The following is a 16,947-nucleotide window of genomic DNA, read 5'->3' on the forward strand; positions in this document are numbered from 1 at the left end:
TGTCGTGCGGCGTTGTGGTGTGGTTTCGTTGCTTTGATCAAAGCACATGATTCAAATATTGACTGCTGGCCTCGTCTTGGTAGTGAGCATTGTATTATTAAACTACCAGATAAATTCACGTTTACTTTATTTTTACAGGCAATGCGATGAAAGCGACTAGCCCAGTATATTACAGATCATAAAAAGCGAGCCTAGCACGTGCAAATTTGAATTTTTGATACTAATAATAATAATAATGAGAGGCAGTGAAATATGATATTGAAAGTATACAAACTTCAAAACTGATAGTCTCGTCATGGTAGTTTACATTGTATTGTTAATTGGTGTGTATTATTCACTTCCACATTGTATTGTCAAATTGACAGGTAAATTCACTTACACCTTGTTTGTTTTTTTAATTCGAAGACAATGCGGTGGAGGTCAAAGCAGCTAGCTCATATTTAAGATTATGAAGATTCGATGCCAGCAAAGGCATCTTAAAATTTGGTTTAAACGTGATACTGAACATATGCAACATTCAAAGCGAGTAGAAATGGACATTTCACGGACAGTAATAAGTAGTGTAAAGGTCAACAAAAACAACATAGACAGACAACACCTTTTTAGTAATGTGTTCATAAGCTCGGCTCTTCCACGTGTCAAACAATTTGACATTGAAATAAACCATAATTAGCACGACAAATGTTCATGATTTGATATATGTACATTATAAATTGAATGTTTTTTTTAATATTTGATCATAACCAAGTCAATCTCTCTTTTATTGAAATTAGCCGCCCAACTTTTGCTTGAAACCGCGATTTCACAAGAACTGGTTCCTTAAATTATACAGAAGAAAACTGTAGCGTAAACTACGATACAAATATCAAATGTCTGGTGGTTAATACTGGAATACACGATAATCGTACAAGTTTTGGAATTTGCTTTTAGTAAACACTGAATTGTAACTTTTTCGGTTGGACATTTACTTTGTTGCACTTATTTTAAATGTACGTATGTGTATACATGTGGTCTCGTAGAAAACAGTTTGTGATAAGCTATACTTAAACTACACTAACTTGAAATTGTTAATTTTATATCAAAACGTTTGTTTTATAAATAAATCTTGTTGTATGTGTTATAGGTTGATAATCAGAACGTTAAACAAAATACTACGCATTCGAGCGACTAAAACAGTTAACGCAAACAGTGGATTGATGAAAAGTGATTTATAACGAATTTGCTCAGCTGTAATTATATATTAAAAATACAAATATCCGAGACGCTACCTCCCGAGTCTTATACAAAATGTGGGTGTTTAATTTAACACATAAAGATAGAAACCTTTCAAATTACTCGTTGATAAAGCGAATTCACCAGCTCCTGTAAATAATTGATTTGAGTGGGAGGCGTATGTGTTAACCAAAATTGTAAACTATTCAAAACATTGCAATGCTAAATATCAAATGTCATTTTTAAAATTCATTACATTCGAACAATAAACGTGAAAGCGCTGTTTATCCGTTAAAGTAGTTTTTGATTTATAGGTCAAAAGCGACTTAACTTGAAAATATGATTTGTTTAAGGACCAAATCCGAATACATCTGAATAAAAATCATCACAAAGGAATCTTTGACATGAGGATACTTAAATAAACTAAAGTTTGTAGGTAGTTCTTTAAATTTCAACTAAACGATAACTTAAAGGTATTGAGTGAAGTAGATTTGGAATGGAATGAATTGGTGGAAATGAGACAACGATCATAACAGGATACAACGCCGATAAAATGTTATCTATCAAATCATTGCTTTAGGACGTTCATGGATGATATTCGGTTATTTCTTGTGTGCCACAGAATGGATTTAAGTTATAAAGTTGCTTTGGTAACTGGCGGGGCCTCGGGAATGGGTCGTGGATTTGCCGATGCATTACTGACAGAGGGAGCAAAGGTTAGTTGATTCAGTATAAAATACATTGGCGGTTTATTTAAGTCATGCGTGATTGATGTCAATATCTGACTTGATGGCTGGTTAAAGTGTGTGGAGTCTGAAGTACTTAACTCGTACTTTCATAAGATAAACTGCCTTCATAATCCCGGTAATGACATTAATCACGCATTTCATTCATTTTATTTACACCGGTAGTTCATAATTTATTTCCTGAATTGTTAAAAGCTTATTTGTTTCATTTGAAAAAAAACACTTGCAGTAATTCTTGCTCAAACATAATTCGAACGACCCGACCGTAACCGCAAACAGTTTATCATATTACGTAACATAACGCAGAAAAGTGTAATCACTTTATAGCTGAAACGTTAAATCACTTTAAACGAAAATTGAACCGCTAAAGACAACAATACATTAGAGATATCGTAAATGTACTCTTTCCAACTTTTTGATTAAAGTTGTCCGTGGCCTGCTGACAGAATACAAACAATAGCCAGATAAATCATTTTCCATGTTTACTAATATTATACGCTATAATTTGCGAAACGATCTACTGTAATTGCTCTAAGGCCTTGTCTCCTGGGATGGCCCTTGTCTACTTGGATGGCCCTTGTCTAATGGGTTTGACCCTGCAATATCACTTGTATTGCTTTAGAGTTTTGCTACAGTTGAAGTTCAAGGTTATGTGAATGAAGAATCATAAATATGAAGAGCCTTCTTTAAATCATTCAAGTGGTATTTGCAGTGCCAGAGACTTATTTTTAAAACGCATAGTTCATTAAGTATTATATAATATCCACTTTTTATTCCATACAATATACATAATAGTTTCATATAATTTTGAGATAATGCTACTAAATTAGGCTTGTTTCTCAAATGCAATTGTATAGTAAAGAACAGTTATCAATAAAATCATTTCAAATGCTTTTTCGAATATTGTTTTGCTATTCATGTTTATCTGGCCTTGTTTATTACTTTCCTGACTATTTGGCATTGCCATTAATCAGTTTTAACCCGTGTCATATTCCATTGATAATAGACATTTTAAACCAAAGAAAACATTTGCAAAGAGCTGTTAAGCCGTTTCATATTGATAAATGATTACTAGATTGCATCGCACTAGTACAACAAAAAATCAATGATTGCATTACGTTGCTGTACTTGAAAATAATATGTCCAATGCAAGAATATTATTAATGACATGTTCGATGTATAAAGTGCTTTACTCTATAATGTTTAAGTAAATACAATCTAACAAAGAATAGCCATTGCTGCAATTACAGTTATAAGCCAATTTAACGGTGATAACGTAAATGTATGAATTGAAAAAGAGCTAATAAGTCGTAACACAGATTAATAATTTCGTACACGTGTCCCTAATGCAGTGGCCGTAATTGTTTATTTAAAAATTGATGACAAAATGTCACCTTTGAACAAAGCTCGATAATTGCATTATTCAATCATTTATTGTAATTACGTGAAGCCATAATGTGCATTCTTCAAAACGTCAACTGTATAATCAAACGATATTTCTTATACATAGATCTTATTAGTGTGTGTCCTTTTCTGTTTTCTTTTCTTAACAATTCCATCCTGAAATGATTTCCTACACAGTTTCACAAACAATAACATTGGCTGTAAGACTTATTACGGCGTCTTTTGCTGTCTTTTTATTATGTGTCTGATCAGTTCTTTCATGTCAACATATTGAATTATATATAAGATATTATATATTTGGTTTGTTTGGTTGTTTCGTGTCCTATTTATGTATTGTCAGCTAGGGTATTTCACATCATATATATGTCTAGTAAGTTTGGTTCTTTGATGTCACCATATGTTATTGTATCTTATGCGCAAGGAAGATACAAAGTAAAGCAACCATGTCACAAAGAAAGTCACGTAACGGTAGACAATAGGAGGTTGTTCAATTCAAAGCCATTCCTTCGGAGTTATATTTTCATTTATAATACAGGGTAAAAAGATTCCTTAAAAACAAATTGAAAAATAACCTCTAAAATCTAAAACGATATCAAACTTTGCAGAAACATAAGGACACACGTGGTGAGAGATACTTTGACGGTATCTGTACCCAGTAATTTCAATCATATAAAACATTAGCTTCATAACTACGCTGTGAAACATCGTTTGATTAAATTGAGATTAGTTCTGATTTTAATGTTGTGGATGTTTTGTTAAATTCTGTTTAGCTTATTTCTATTTACATTGATTCAAATTGGAAATATAGCAGTCTTACTCTATTTACATTTTTTGAAGGTTGTCTAATTCAATGTTATACCTGTTAAACATAATTAGGCATTACATGGTCAAGTTCAGGATATCAGATGGCACTGCTGTTAAGAACACTGCTTAAATTATTCCGTTCCACTATCATCCAACAGTATAGGCATAAGGAAATGAAAAATTGATCACACTTATGGACAAAAGCAGGACTATTCTAACTTTTCTCAGTCTCCATTGAAAGGTAATTTAAACATACATTGACCATATAGATATTTTATGACCACTGGTAATGAAACTGCATTCTTACAATGTGAAGCAACTGAATGTATATGTATCTGTGAACAGATGTCTTGATTTTTAGTTCAAACGAACCATTGTACCACAATACATAGAGTACAAGTTAGGATAAAAATTAATGTAAACAAAGCTGATTTAAACAAGTCAGGAGTTTAATATCATTTAGATACGAGTATATATCTAGCATATGTTAGGACGTATTAGAATTTGGAATTAAGTAGTAAAGTTGCCCTTGTTTTTTTCCAAAAAAAATATGTTTGATTTTATTCGTTTGCAATGATTTATGTAATATAAATATACGAGTAGATATTAGACAAGATAAGTAAAACCTTTATTTACCTACAGCTGAGGAGCTGCATGCAACCAATAGAGCTGGGTGAGGGGCTGAAAAATGAGAGGCGAAAGCAAATAATTCGATTGGATGTGATCTAGTTTACTTTAATATGTTTTATTAAAATCTTGATTCTGAGATACAAGGACGGATTTTCAAATATTTTAAATATAATTTCTGTAAAGCACCCTGTAATGGGGAGGTCGTGTGTTATATATAACTTATATAATGACTTCTCTTTACCGCAGATATATATTTTCTGCAGATTGAAGAGAAAAGTCCGTTATCAATCTGTTCAAACACTAGAGGAAAGCTTGTGGATTTGTGAAAAGCTCTATTTGAAGAAATCGGTTGTCTTTTTTCAATATTTCGTTGGGAACTTTTAAACTTTACAAGTTCGTGCTTTTTATCGGATTATACACCGGATTGTCTATAAGAACCATTTTATCATTAAGAGTGTTGTACGTGTTTAACTTGTGAATGTAATATTTTCCTACAATTAAATCAGTCTGAGGTTCCTCTGAATTGTTCGTGGAAATCTAACCATGCAAATAATTGATATAGTTGCGTTGGTTACCGGAGGGGCCTCGGGAATAGGACAGGGATTTGTGGAGGCCCTTCTGGCTGGAGGTGCAAAGGTGAGCTATATTGTATTGTATTTGTGTATGCTTTTATTTAAGTTATTTCGTTGTGTTAAAAAGATTAAACACAGATACTGGTTGTTTGGATATTTGAGAGCGTTTTACTTATCACTTTTCTATCAATGTCAATCAAGACCAAACATGAGATTTTTCATGTTGAATTTAATCATCGCTTTCATTTGGATGACTGTTCTAAAATAAGTTTGTAAAGAATGTTTTGTATTTGATTGTGCATGTCAATAATCATACATTGTACTATTTACGGGGTCGTTTGAATACTACAAAAAACATTTTGTCTTGATGTTCACAATTCTCATTTCAGAAGGTATGATAACACTTGGTCTTTTTCAATGTGTTCTTTTATGGAAAAAAAAATGTTATAGTAGAACTTGCATTTGTAAACGAGCAAAAAAGCTATTTCAAAATTCAATGTGTCACTAAGATCTTGATATATCACGCACTTCAAATGGTTTTACTATTTCGTTTGATAACATATTTATATTGCTACAGAAATGCCTTGCTTAAACACGTCAATAAAGACAATATTTCTGATAAGAGTAGTAATACTAATCCTTCATTTGATAAATTCTGTCAAAATTGATCTTGAATTTAGTCTATGGATTTCAGTTGCGTTTTAAAATGTTTTCCTATTTTCAAAATATTTGGTTGTTTTATGATTATGTACTTTTGCACTTTAGGTGAATGAAAGAACCATATGTAGTTTAATAGTCTATTCCAGCACACTTTCATCGACTCCTTCATCAAATTATGCATTAAGCATATTACATATAATAAAATTTAATTAATATACTTGTATCTATAGCAAAATAAAGTAAGGCATTTTATTACACGTCAATTATAAGATCCAGTTTTGAGTTTAATTAACTCCAGTGGAATTAAAGCTTCAAATTTAAAATTCATTCTTATAGGCATTTCAAAATTTAACGGGGAATTGAAGTTACTTATCACTTGTGTCCTTTTTCACATCTAAATACAGTTTAAGTCGTGATGGGCAATCCAAAATACTGGTTATGGAAGAGGCCATGCGTTGATAAAGATAAAATAAGTCAGCAGGTCGGCTTCAACGGAAGCAAAGGCTTCCATAGTGATAATGTTACTTGACGATGAACAATACAATAGGAAACACATATTTAGATCATTTAATTTGTTTAGACATTCGTACCAGGTGCTTTGATTACTTTTGCTTTTGTATTTTGTTATTCAATATCATCACACTTAAATTATATTGCAAAATACTAGTAGTACTTTTTCAGATGTTTTTATCGTAATTTTAAAACAGTTGTTATTAGGGTTGGTTTAAAGGGACTCAACCACGTTTTATAAGTTCAGACATCGAACATTTTAATTCCATGCGTAATGAGAAGAAGCTTGTAAAAATGGTAAGTTGTCGTTAGAAACTTAGAAAATTGGACAGTTTGTTCCTTTATTTCCCGTCTATATCCGGTCAGTTTGGACATTTCATGTTAACATAAGGTATAATATCTGGTCAGTTTGGACATTTCATGTTAACATAAGGTATAATATCTGGTCAGTTTGGACATTTCATGTTAACATAAGGTATAATATCTGGTCAGTTTGGACATTTCATGTTAACATAAGGTATAATATCTGGTCAGTTTGGACATTTCATGTTACCATAAGGTATTATATCTGGTCAGTTTGGTCCTCATATGTCATATACAAGCCTTGTCAGTTTGGACATTACATGTCACTAAAGGGTTTTAAATATCTGGCTAGTTTGGTTCGATATATGTCTGGTCAGTTTGGACCTTTCATGACACCACATTGTAATGTGTATCACGCCGGTTTAAAAGTGTCATGTCGTATATATGTCTGGTCAGTTTGGACCTTTCATGTCACCACATTGTATTGTATATCACCCCGGTTTTGTATTGTCCTCTCCTATATTTGTCTGGTCAGTTTGGAAATTTCATGCCAAATATATATCTAGTATGTTTTTTCTTCTCATGTTAACACATTGTATTGTATTAATGGTCAATTTGGTAGTTTCATGTCCTATTTACATCTGGTCATCTTGCACATTTCATGACATTTATATGTCTAGAAAGTTTAGACCTTACATGTCAGCATATCTTATTGCAACTTATAAACAGGGATGATAATTAAAACAAGGCATCCATGTCACAACAAAAATCACGAAACGGTAATTGATAGGTGGTCCAAATAAGCCCATTATTTCTTAGTTATATTTTGCTTTCATTTAAACTACAATTTCATAATATTTCAAGAAAACAAATTAAACGATTGTTTTGAAGAAAAATAATGAACTCTAAAATCCAAAGCGCTATCAAATTCCGCATACAATCAAGGATACACGTGGTGGCAGATTGTTCGACGGTATCTGTATCCAGCAGTTTCATATTACTTCTATCACGACATTAGATTTGCTACTTCGCTGCAAAACGTCGTTTGGTGAAAGTGAGAAATGGTTTTGATTTTAATGATGTTGATGTTTTGCGTAATACTGTTTAGCCTATTTCTGGTTGTATTTTATTCAAATGGGAAAAATAGCAATCTATCTTACTAATGTTCTATTAACATATTTTAAATGTTGTCAAATATCAATGTTATGCCATTTAAAGAACATTAGGCATTGCATTTCACAAAACTATTATGTTCAATATGTAAAATTCCATTCCACTATAATCCTACAGAATAAGCTTAAAGAAATGAAAAAATATTAAAACATATGGACAAAAGCAAGGATATAATAACTTACTTCGTCAATACCAGTCTCCAGTGTAAGGTTATTCAAACAAACATTGACCATGTAGATCTCACATGACCATTGATAATGACATTGCATTCTAACAATGTGAAGCAACTGAACGTATACTTATCAATGAACCGAGGGAGGTCTTGATTTATAGTTCGAAAGATACCATTGTACGACAATACATATAGTACAAGGATTAAAATCAGTGCAAACGCAGGTGATTAAAACTAGTGAGGAGTTTGATATAGTTAAGATACGAGTATATATTTATATATTTTTCTGTGTTAAGTAAGTATTAAAATATGGAACTAAGTGGTAAAGTTGCGCTAATTACTGGCGGAACCGCAGGAATGGGGCAACAGTTTGCTACAACACTTTTGGCAGAAGGTGCGAAGGTCAGTGTTACCTTAAGGAGGGACTGCCTAAATATATGTCGATCGATATTTGTAAGGTAGCAAAATATTTTGTTTGATAAGAATGTGCAACAATCAAAAAATCACGTTAAACGTGTGTTGTTGTTTTTTCTTGCATGTTGCCGTTTCTTCTTTATAGTAAAGTATCATCACTTGTTAGCTTCAATCGTTCCTTAAACGTGTCTTAATATTTCTTTTAGACTATCGTCGGATACTCACGTATTCCACCACATTGTACTTCATTCATCTTGTATTTGCCAGATGATTATGTTTATTGATATGCTTTGATGATGCATGTACGGTCTTTCTTTGCCGTGTTGCGACGTTGTGTATATCTTGTTTAGTTATGTTAGGCCGTAGCCATAGGCCTGCAATCAAGGCTTTCGCTTGTTTTATTATTTCTTCAGGGATTGTCAATGTTGTATCCATTCATAAGTACGTACTTGAAAAAAATATGCAGAAACCAAAATGCTTTTGGAGAAAGTATATCGGATTTATATCCTACCTACTTTATGCTGAAGGAATCTCATTCTGCTGATTGAAGAGAAAGTCCGTTTTCGCTTTGTTCAAACACTCAACGAAAGTTTGAGGAAGTCCTTGTTATGATAACTTTAAATAACATCTTAACATGTTCATTTCGCATAGAACATCACCTAATCGATTGTTTATATAACACTTTATGATTTTATTCGTTTGCAATGGTAAATGTTATATAAATGTAGATCTTTATTAAAAGACAAGATGAGTAAAAGGTTTATTAACCTACAGCTGAGGATCTGCCTGTTATGTTTAACCTTCATAATTACTGTGTCTACTGAAATATATATTTTTCTGCTGATTGAAGATAAAATTCCGTTATGAGTCCGTTCAAACACTAGGTGAAAGCTTGTGGAGTTGTGAAAATCTCTGAAGAAATTGGAATGTGTATTTTTTTTCAATATTTTGAGGGGATATTAACTGGTAGCCAAATCAACACTTTTAACATTACAAGTGCGAGCTTTTGACCAGATCTACTGAAGATGTTCAGTTCATAAGAAACATATACAAAAAGAGTGGTGCATGTGTTAAACTTTCTGAATGTAATATTTTACTGCAATTGAATAATATCAAACAAACGGTACTTGCAGTTTGTTTTTTTCGGTGATATCTAAGCATGAATATAACTGATAAAGTTGCGTTGGTTACCGGAGGAGCCTCGGGAATAGGACAGGGATTTGTGGAGGCCCTTCTGGCGGGAAGTGCAAAGGTGAGCTATTTTGTACTGCTTTGTGTACGGTTTAATATAAGCCATTTTGTTTTGAAAAAAGAACGAAAGAAAACACATATACTGGCGGTAGCTTGGAGATTTTAGAGTGTTTGCTTATCATTTGTCAATTAAAACCAAACATTTTTTAAATGTTGGATGTATTCATCGTTCTTGGTTCTAATTGGATTACTGTTTTAGTATATGTATGTAAAGAGTGCGTTTTATATATATATATTGGCAGATTTGAGTATACTAATTAAAGTATGATTTATAAGTGCTACCTTTTAATTTTACCTTTTTTGTTTTATTTCTGCGGTAATTATATTTTTACCAAATGTGTTTTATCAATGATAGTTTGGATTTATTTTTGGCTTAAAATATAGCTCATATGCAACGTGCAAATATTTTCGTCGGGTTTAAATAAACAAATGGCAAATTAAATAATCGAACACTGTATTCACTTAAAGTCGTTTGAATACTACATAAAAGATTTATGTTGATGTTTACAATACTCATGTCATTAGTTGTTGATAGTTTAACACTGAAACCTTCTTTTCAAACGTGTTTTTATTACAGAAACCAATTTCATAAAAAGGCATGCATTTAGCTAGCAAAACAAATCTTAATTAAAAAATTATTGTGTCAATAATTTAAGATGGTTTAAACATCTCGTTTGATAACAAATTTATTTTGCTCCAAACTTGGCCTGCTTAAATACGTCGATAGAGACAATATGACTGATAAGAGTTGTAAATCTAATCCTTCATTTGATAAATTTTGTCAAAATTGATCTTGAATTAAGTTGATGGATTTCAGTTGCGTTTTAAAAGTTTTCCTTTTTTTCCAAATATTCGTTTTTTTATGCCTATGAACTTTTGCACCTCAGATATATAAAATCATAACAGAGCCATCAATACTTTAACAATCTTCTCCATCAGACATTCCTCGAGTTCGTCACTAAATGAAACATAAATCGGGATTTAATAAAGTTAAAGACAACAGACAAAAAATCACCAGCAACTGCTTCCATAGTTTTAATGTTTATTGGAAATGACCAATACAATAGGGACTACACAAAGGTCCATCCATTAGATCATTTGATTTGTTTTGACATTCATACCTCGTGTTGGAATTACCTGTGCTTTTGTAGTTTTTGTCTTCAGTAGTATCACATTTTTAGTCACTTACTCCTTAGCTAGCCGGTCCTTTAAATACAATATGATCCTCATCGTTGTTTATTGTTTTTACATGTGTTAAATTCATGTTAATGTCGTTATCTAGAACACTTTGACCAACACTTTCATGTTTTATGATATGGTGGTACCTCTGTTGTTGATAAGTCCACTGCATGTATTTCCCTGTCGCCATTTGTATGTCATTCTCTGTATGACCCATGACGTTTTAGCCATGTGCGTGGAATGTGCGTTTCTTGAATGTTGTGGGTCTGAAGAATCGAATGTATTGTATGTTTGTAGTAAGATCAGAGAAAGACAGGTTTAATGTCTTCCGGGAATTATAATCTAATATACATGTTAACAAATGTCATTTTTGTCATTATTGGCTAGTATCGTTGATAATAATGTAGACCTACATATTATTTACATTTTGACACGTGTAACGCATGTAAAATTTGTGTATTATTATGCTTTCTAACAAATTAGCATTCCACATGTAATTTCAGGTGAGTATCGTAGATTACAACGAGGAGGCTGGACGTGCTACTGAGAAGGATCTTGTGGAAAAGTACGGCAGCAGTAACGTCATCTTCTGTCCGTGCAATGTTACCTCACAGGAACAGTTTGAAGGTGATAGCATATATTAAGGAAATATGGATATTATCTTGCCAATTTCTACACTGAAGAAATGATGTAACCAACAGTTACTTTATCAAAACGCTCTGTAATCGCATACTCCGTACCCGCTTCTACTTGCCCAATTTATTGTGAAGCTTTTCCACCAAATATTTGCGTTTGACTCTTTCGTATTTGTTTCTATCCGTCAAAGATAATTATCAAATGCCTCGGTCTGACAGAAAACGATTGAAATGGTCCCGTTTCAAGAAAATCGTTCCCATAAAATGGTGGGAAATGACATTCTCTATTAGAAATATCATCTGTCAGACGCTTTTGCTCGTGTTGATAGATGTATAACATTAACGTAACCATGACGCGTCTGTCAAATCTAAAACATGATATTTCTAAGATAGACGAACCAGATTGTAGCATTTTGCTTATCTTAACTGTCTCTTTCCCGACAATATGATAATATCAGATCGTAAACTTCAGTAAGTGTATCGAAACGGTTATTGCAAAACTAATCCAAATGGAAATTGGCGACTTTGAGTAAAGCGGAAAATATTGGCAAAAGAAATCTGTTTTGCAGCTGTTTGAAGAAGTCATCAAATTGGTTTTGTTGCAAATGGTTTTTGAATGAACATTTTTAAATTTTCAAACTTATTGTTAAAGGCCCACACTTACATATTAAATGATATGGATGACATCTTTAAATGATTTTTAAAAAATGGTCGTTCAAAATAATTCGCATCGTAACATAGTTGTTGTCTTTTTATCTGCAATTAAAGTACGTGATGAGATTTAAGAACAATTATTATCATATTATTATCATATTATTATTATTATTATTATTATTATTATTATTATTATTATTATTATTATTATTATTATTATTGTTGTTATTATTATTAAATACAATATCTTTCACAATATAACAACAGTTTCTAAACAGTTTAAAGACAGTTTTTAACAAACCTAGAGAAAAAAACTCATTAGCAACTAGCAATGAAACTACACGGAAGTCACTATTTATATATTATTTGGATGTAAAATGAACTACCTACTAGGTAAGAATGGAAACACTTAAAGCTGCACTCTCACACATTTACCGTTTTTCCAACGTTTTTATTTGTTGTCTTGGAATTAGCAAATTTTTGCCTTATTATCTGCAAACAAGTAATGAAATACTGATGACAAAAGATCAGATCGCAGATATTCATATTTCCATTCCAAATTTAATGTTTTGTAGTTAAACCGTTACTAACGGTTTTAAAAAAATGCATAAAACATCAATTTGGGAGAGGAAATATGAAAATCTGTGATCTGATCTTTTGTCATCAATCTTTTATCACTGGTTTTCAGATATTTACGCAAAAACCTGCTCGTTCCAAGACAAAAAAACAAGGTGTCAAAACGTTCAATCTGTGAGAGTGCATCTTTAAAGCGCTGAAAGACTGTTAGCGCGACAAGCATTCATTTTTCTTTTTACAATTATGTTCACATGCAATAAAAAAGAATCAAGAAAAAAATATTCAGTAGCCCTAAACTGTAACCGATAAGTGCCCGTCATTACCAACGAACAGGTAACGTTACTTGACGTTTAACTACAATTTTCATAACAGTAATTGATAAACCTATATGTACTAGGATATACATAAACAATTATTTCATTTTCTTCTTATCACATGAGTATTGCTGGTGTTAAATTAATTAAATGAAATCCGAAATCGGCTGAGAATGTTTTGATTGTTTGTGTAGTTGAAGTAAGTCGTCAAATTTCCTTTTTCTGCGTATTTTTCTTTATCCTTTGGTTCCTCGCCAATAAATATTTAAGATTCTTCAGATTGCATGAATATTGCTTTCTATAACACCATACGACTCCTTTTGTAACCCCACTGCATTAATTGTTTCAAAATGTCATGCCAAAAAGTAGATCTGACTAAACCTGATTTCGATTTGCGGTTCTCAAGCCTGAATGCATACGGCACAGAGCCTCAAAGAGCATCAAAGCTACATGCAAATCACTAGTAATGAATTAATAGGATGGAAAATGCAATACATACATATATTGAGATCTCATTCACATGAAGCATCAAAACAATTGTGATAGAAAGAATAAGACATTATTGAAAAAAAACAGGGACACTTGCTGTAATTGACCTCCAATTCTAGTTGCATTTCGTCATACTTGGGGGAATAACAGCGGTGCAGGATAATACAATATTGAACGAGTCTTTGCAGGTAACATTCCGTTATTTATGTAAGGGAAATTGTCTACACTTTTGCAGAGGCTTTCCGACGTACGCGGGAGGTGCTTGGTGGCCTTGATATTGTAGTTAACAATGCTGGTGTCGGTGGGGAAACGGACGATAAGTGGGAAGCAGTTATCGACATCAACCTGGTGAGGAAATTTCCAGTTCCTTAAATATATTAGCAAACAGAATGTCAACCTTATATGCCCATTGCCACTAAACCGGGTTTATGTTTAAACTTTTTGCTACTGAGCATGTTTCTGTAGCTTTTTGCATATATTTTATTACGGATAACACTAATCTTTTTATATGAGGGTTCGAGTAGAGGAATTTAATTACTGTGACCATTGACTACACTATCTTAAGATGACAGTGTAATTGCCTGAGCAACTGCCAATAATCAATCTTCATTAACATTTGATTGCCTGTTTGTCGTACATGGTCCACATGATATTCATATAAGAATCATTACGCCAACAAGGTGTACCTGTTACAAAAAAAGGTGGTAACTCTTCTTGGCACAAATGAAAAACTTACAGTAGCTGGTAGTTCAATTATTATGAAAACTATTATTTAAATACGCCTTTTAAATGCCGTTGAAACTCTTCTTTTTCTTGCATTTAGAAGGGGACATTACGGGGCACACGACTTGCACTGAGATATATGAGTGAGGCGGAAGGTGGCAGCGGTGGTGTCATCATCAACATGGCAAGTATGGCAGGTAAGCAAAACTAGAACAGTTGACTCGCATACCTAAAATGTGTGATCTTATATACATCTAGTACATTCAAACAGAAGACAATAAGGCGTAAAAATCTGAGCATTATTATTTCTTTGCCCTTTTGATGTTTCATAAATCCTTTTGATTTTGACCTTCTCTTTTCAGGGGTAAATCCAAATCCCTTTTCCCCCGTTTACGGTGCATCGAAAGCCGGTATTATTCATGCGACACGATCTCTAGCAGTGAGTAAAGTGTACCTACCTTTTCACTTAATAGATCACATACTTATATTATAATTTGATCATTTCATGAGATAAGTTCTATACGAAAAATGTTTTAACCAAGCTAATCACAGTCTTTTTTCATTATGATATATATATGTGGTTCGACTTTCAATTGATATGGTATGTTTACCATGTATATATGATACGAAGCTGTATTTAGGTGAATAATGATCATGTTCTAGATATCACCTGAAGTTCAAAAGTCCCGTATCCGTCTGAATGTCCTGTGTCCCGCATTCGTGGACACGCCGATGTTCAGGAACATGGCTTCCGGTGACGCCTCGCAGATTTCCTGTTCAAACCTGGCGGCGGTGAAGGCATTTGTAGACCATATCGGTGTTATGAGGTGATGGCAGGGACCGATTTGTATAAACATTCTTTAAATTTTACTGATAACATGGAATAATATAAATGTATTCAGACGGAGTGACACCCTTTTATTGCATATAAATTGATTAACATAAGATGTATGTCATGTGCATACGTGTTATTACGATATATTTTAAAATCATTTTGGATTTTCTCAGAATTACAAGCTTCTTATTCTTTTCATTTCAGCGTTGAAGAGGTTGCAGCGGCTTTTTTGGATTTAGTCAAAGACGAAACAAAAAACGGAATCATTTTGCGGTGTGCTAAGAAAACAGGAATCCAATATAGTACTCTAACTGTACAAGATGTATAGTCGGTACTGACACAAGGATTCGTGCCAACTCTGAAAGGAAATTTGTATTGTTTCCTCATAATGTATCAAGCTCAATTTAACGGTGACTTTCCTTTTTGATACATCTTCTTGGATCGTCAAGGGAGATCTTTGCGTAGGACAAAGCATTACTTAGACGCTTCTGAAAATCGAAGGGAATGACAGCGAACAATCTACAATGAGTAAAATGTTCTTGCTAACATACCTATCGGAATGATCAAAATCAGATTTGCATTTGTTGTGACAATGAGTTAATGCACAAAATGGTGGTGTTGTGCTCAGGGGTTTCTAACCGACTAGCCTCAGTTCAAACCAAATAGCTTTCAGTAGCAGTATCATTGTTCAGGTGTGGTTCAATGTAGCGACCAAATCGGTTTGTCAGTATTAATATTTTCTTTCTTTTAGAAAAAAGAATATATATTATACCAATTGGTCACATTTTATAACAAAATTACTAATACAGCATTACATAAGTAGCATTCGTGTATCTCACTGTGAAATGATAATGGAAACATATTCATTTCAGCTATTAACCGTTCACATTTCTTGTGAAGTTGTTATTGTTTCGTTTTAAAAAGCATGTTTAACTATATGACTTTTTATCAATATTTATGTTTTGCCATATTCACAACACGATATGCACTCTCAGTGCTTTGATTTGTATAACATTTGATAACAACCATAGTCCACGCAAATAATATTCTCTGCATTGGGATTTCCAAATGGCTGTACATTAAACAACTATATGGTGCATATCAAACATATCTACTTTAACAGCTGAACATTTGTACATTAAGCTGTACTTTACAACTGCTGCTTAACTGTATTTAGAACTGTAACTGCCGTTATGCATATATTAGAATTGCCTTTTATATCACAGGTTAAGATAGAATTAAACACAGCAGTCAACAATCATAGCCGTTGCTTTATATATTGCAATAGATATAAAATAGAACAGTGTAATTTTGGCACTAAAAGGATTATCACAACTGTATGTTGTAGCTGGTATGTACTTATAACAACAAATATGAATTACAGCTAGGAGTATACGCTCTTCTTCTTCTTCTTCTTTTTTTTCTTCTTCTTCTTCTTCTTCTTCTTCTTCTTCTTCTTCTTCTTCTTCTTCTTCTTCTTCTTCTTCTTCTTCTTCTTCTTCTTCTTCTCCTCCTCCTTCTCCTCCTCCTCCTCCTCCTCCTCCTCCTCCTCCTCCTCCTCCTCCTCCTCCTCCTCCTCCTTCTTCTTCTTCTTCTTCTTCTTCTTCTTCTTCTTCTTCTTCTTCTTCTTCTTCTTCTTCTTCTTCTTCTTCTTCTTCTTCTTCTTCTTCTTCTTCTTCAATACAACTCTG

At 32.9% G+C, this 16,947-nt stretch overlaps 1 protein-coding gene across 3 annotated transcripts; it reads left to right on the forward strand.

Annotated features, from left to right (window-relative positions):
• Nucleotides 1-1,570: 1,570 nt before the first annotated feature.
• On the forward strand, nt 1,571-16,632 carry LOC128244707 (15-hydroxyprostaglandin dehydrogenase [NAD(+)]-like). 3 transcript variants are annotated; one of them, XM_052962750.1, is made up of 7 exons: nt 1,571-1,928; nt 11,534-11,657; nt 13,934-14,046; nt 14,522-14,618; nt 14,784-14,860; nt 15,085-15,248; nt 15,461-16,632. In XM_052962750.1, exons 1-7 carry the CDS (start codon nt 1,800-1,802, stop codon nt 15,582-15,584), a joined length of 828 nt encoding a protein of 275 aa, XP_052818710.1. In that variant the 5' UTR covers nt 1,571-1,799; the 3' UTR covers nt 15,585-16,632. The 3 variants fall into 3 exon arrangements, with proteins under 3 accessions (XP_052818710.1, XP_052818711.1, XP_052818712.1); XM_052962751.1 differs by lacking the exon at nt 1,571-1,928 and adding an exon at nt 5,319-5,432; XM_052962752.1 differs by lacking the exon at nt 1,571-1,928 and adding an exon at nt 8,456-8,588.
• The last annotated feature ends 315 nt before the right edge of the window (nt 16,633-16,947 follow it).

The sequence above is a fragment of the Mya arenaria genome, chromosome 8 (assembly GCF_026914265.1).
Source record: "Mya arenaria isolate MELC-2E11 chromosome 8, ASM2691426v1".
Classification (NCBI taxonomy): Eukaryota; Metazoa; Mollusca; class Bivalvia; order Myida; family Myidae; genus Mya; species Mya arenaria.

Excerpts from the sequence above, each read along its gene's own strand:
- LOC128244707 (XM_052962750.1), top strand. The coding sequence starts at position 1,800 with ATGGATGATATTCGGTTATTTCTTGTGTGCCACAGAATGGATTTAAGT. Across the intron at positions 14,861-15,084 it reads ATGCGACACGATCTCTAGCA|ATATCACCTGAAGTTCAAAA; the intron begins GTGAGTAAAGTG and ends ATCATGTTCTAG. Across the intron at positions 15,249-15,460 it reads GACCATATCGGTGTTATGAG|CGTTGAAGAGGTTGCAGCGG; the intron begins GTGATGGCAGGG and ends TTTTCATTTCAG.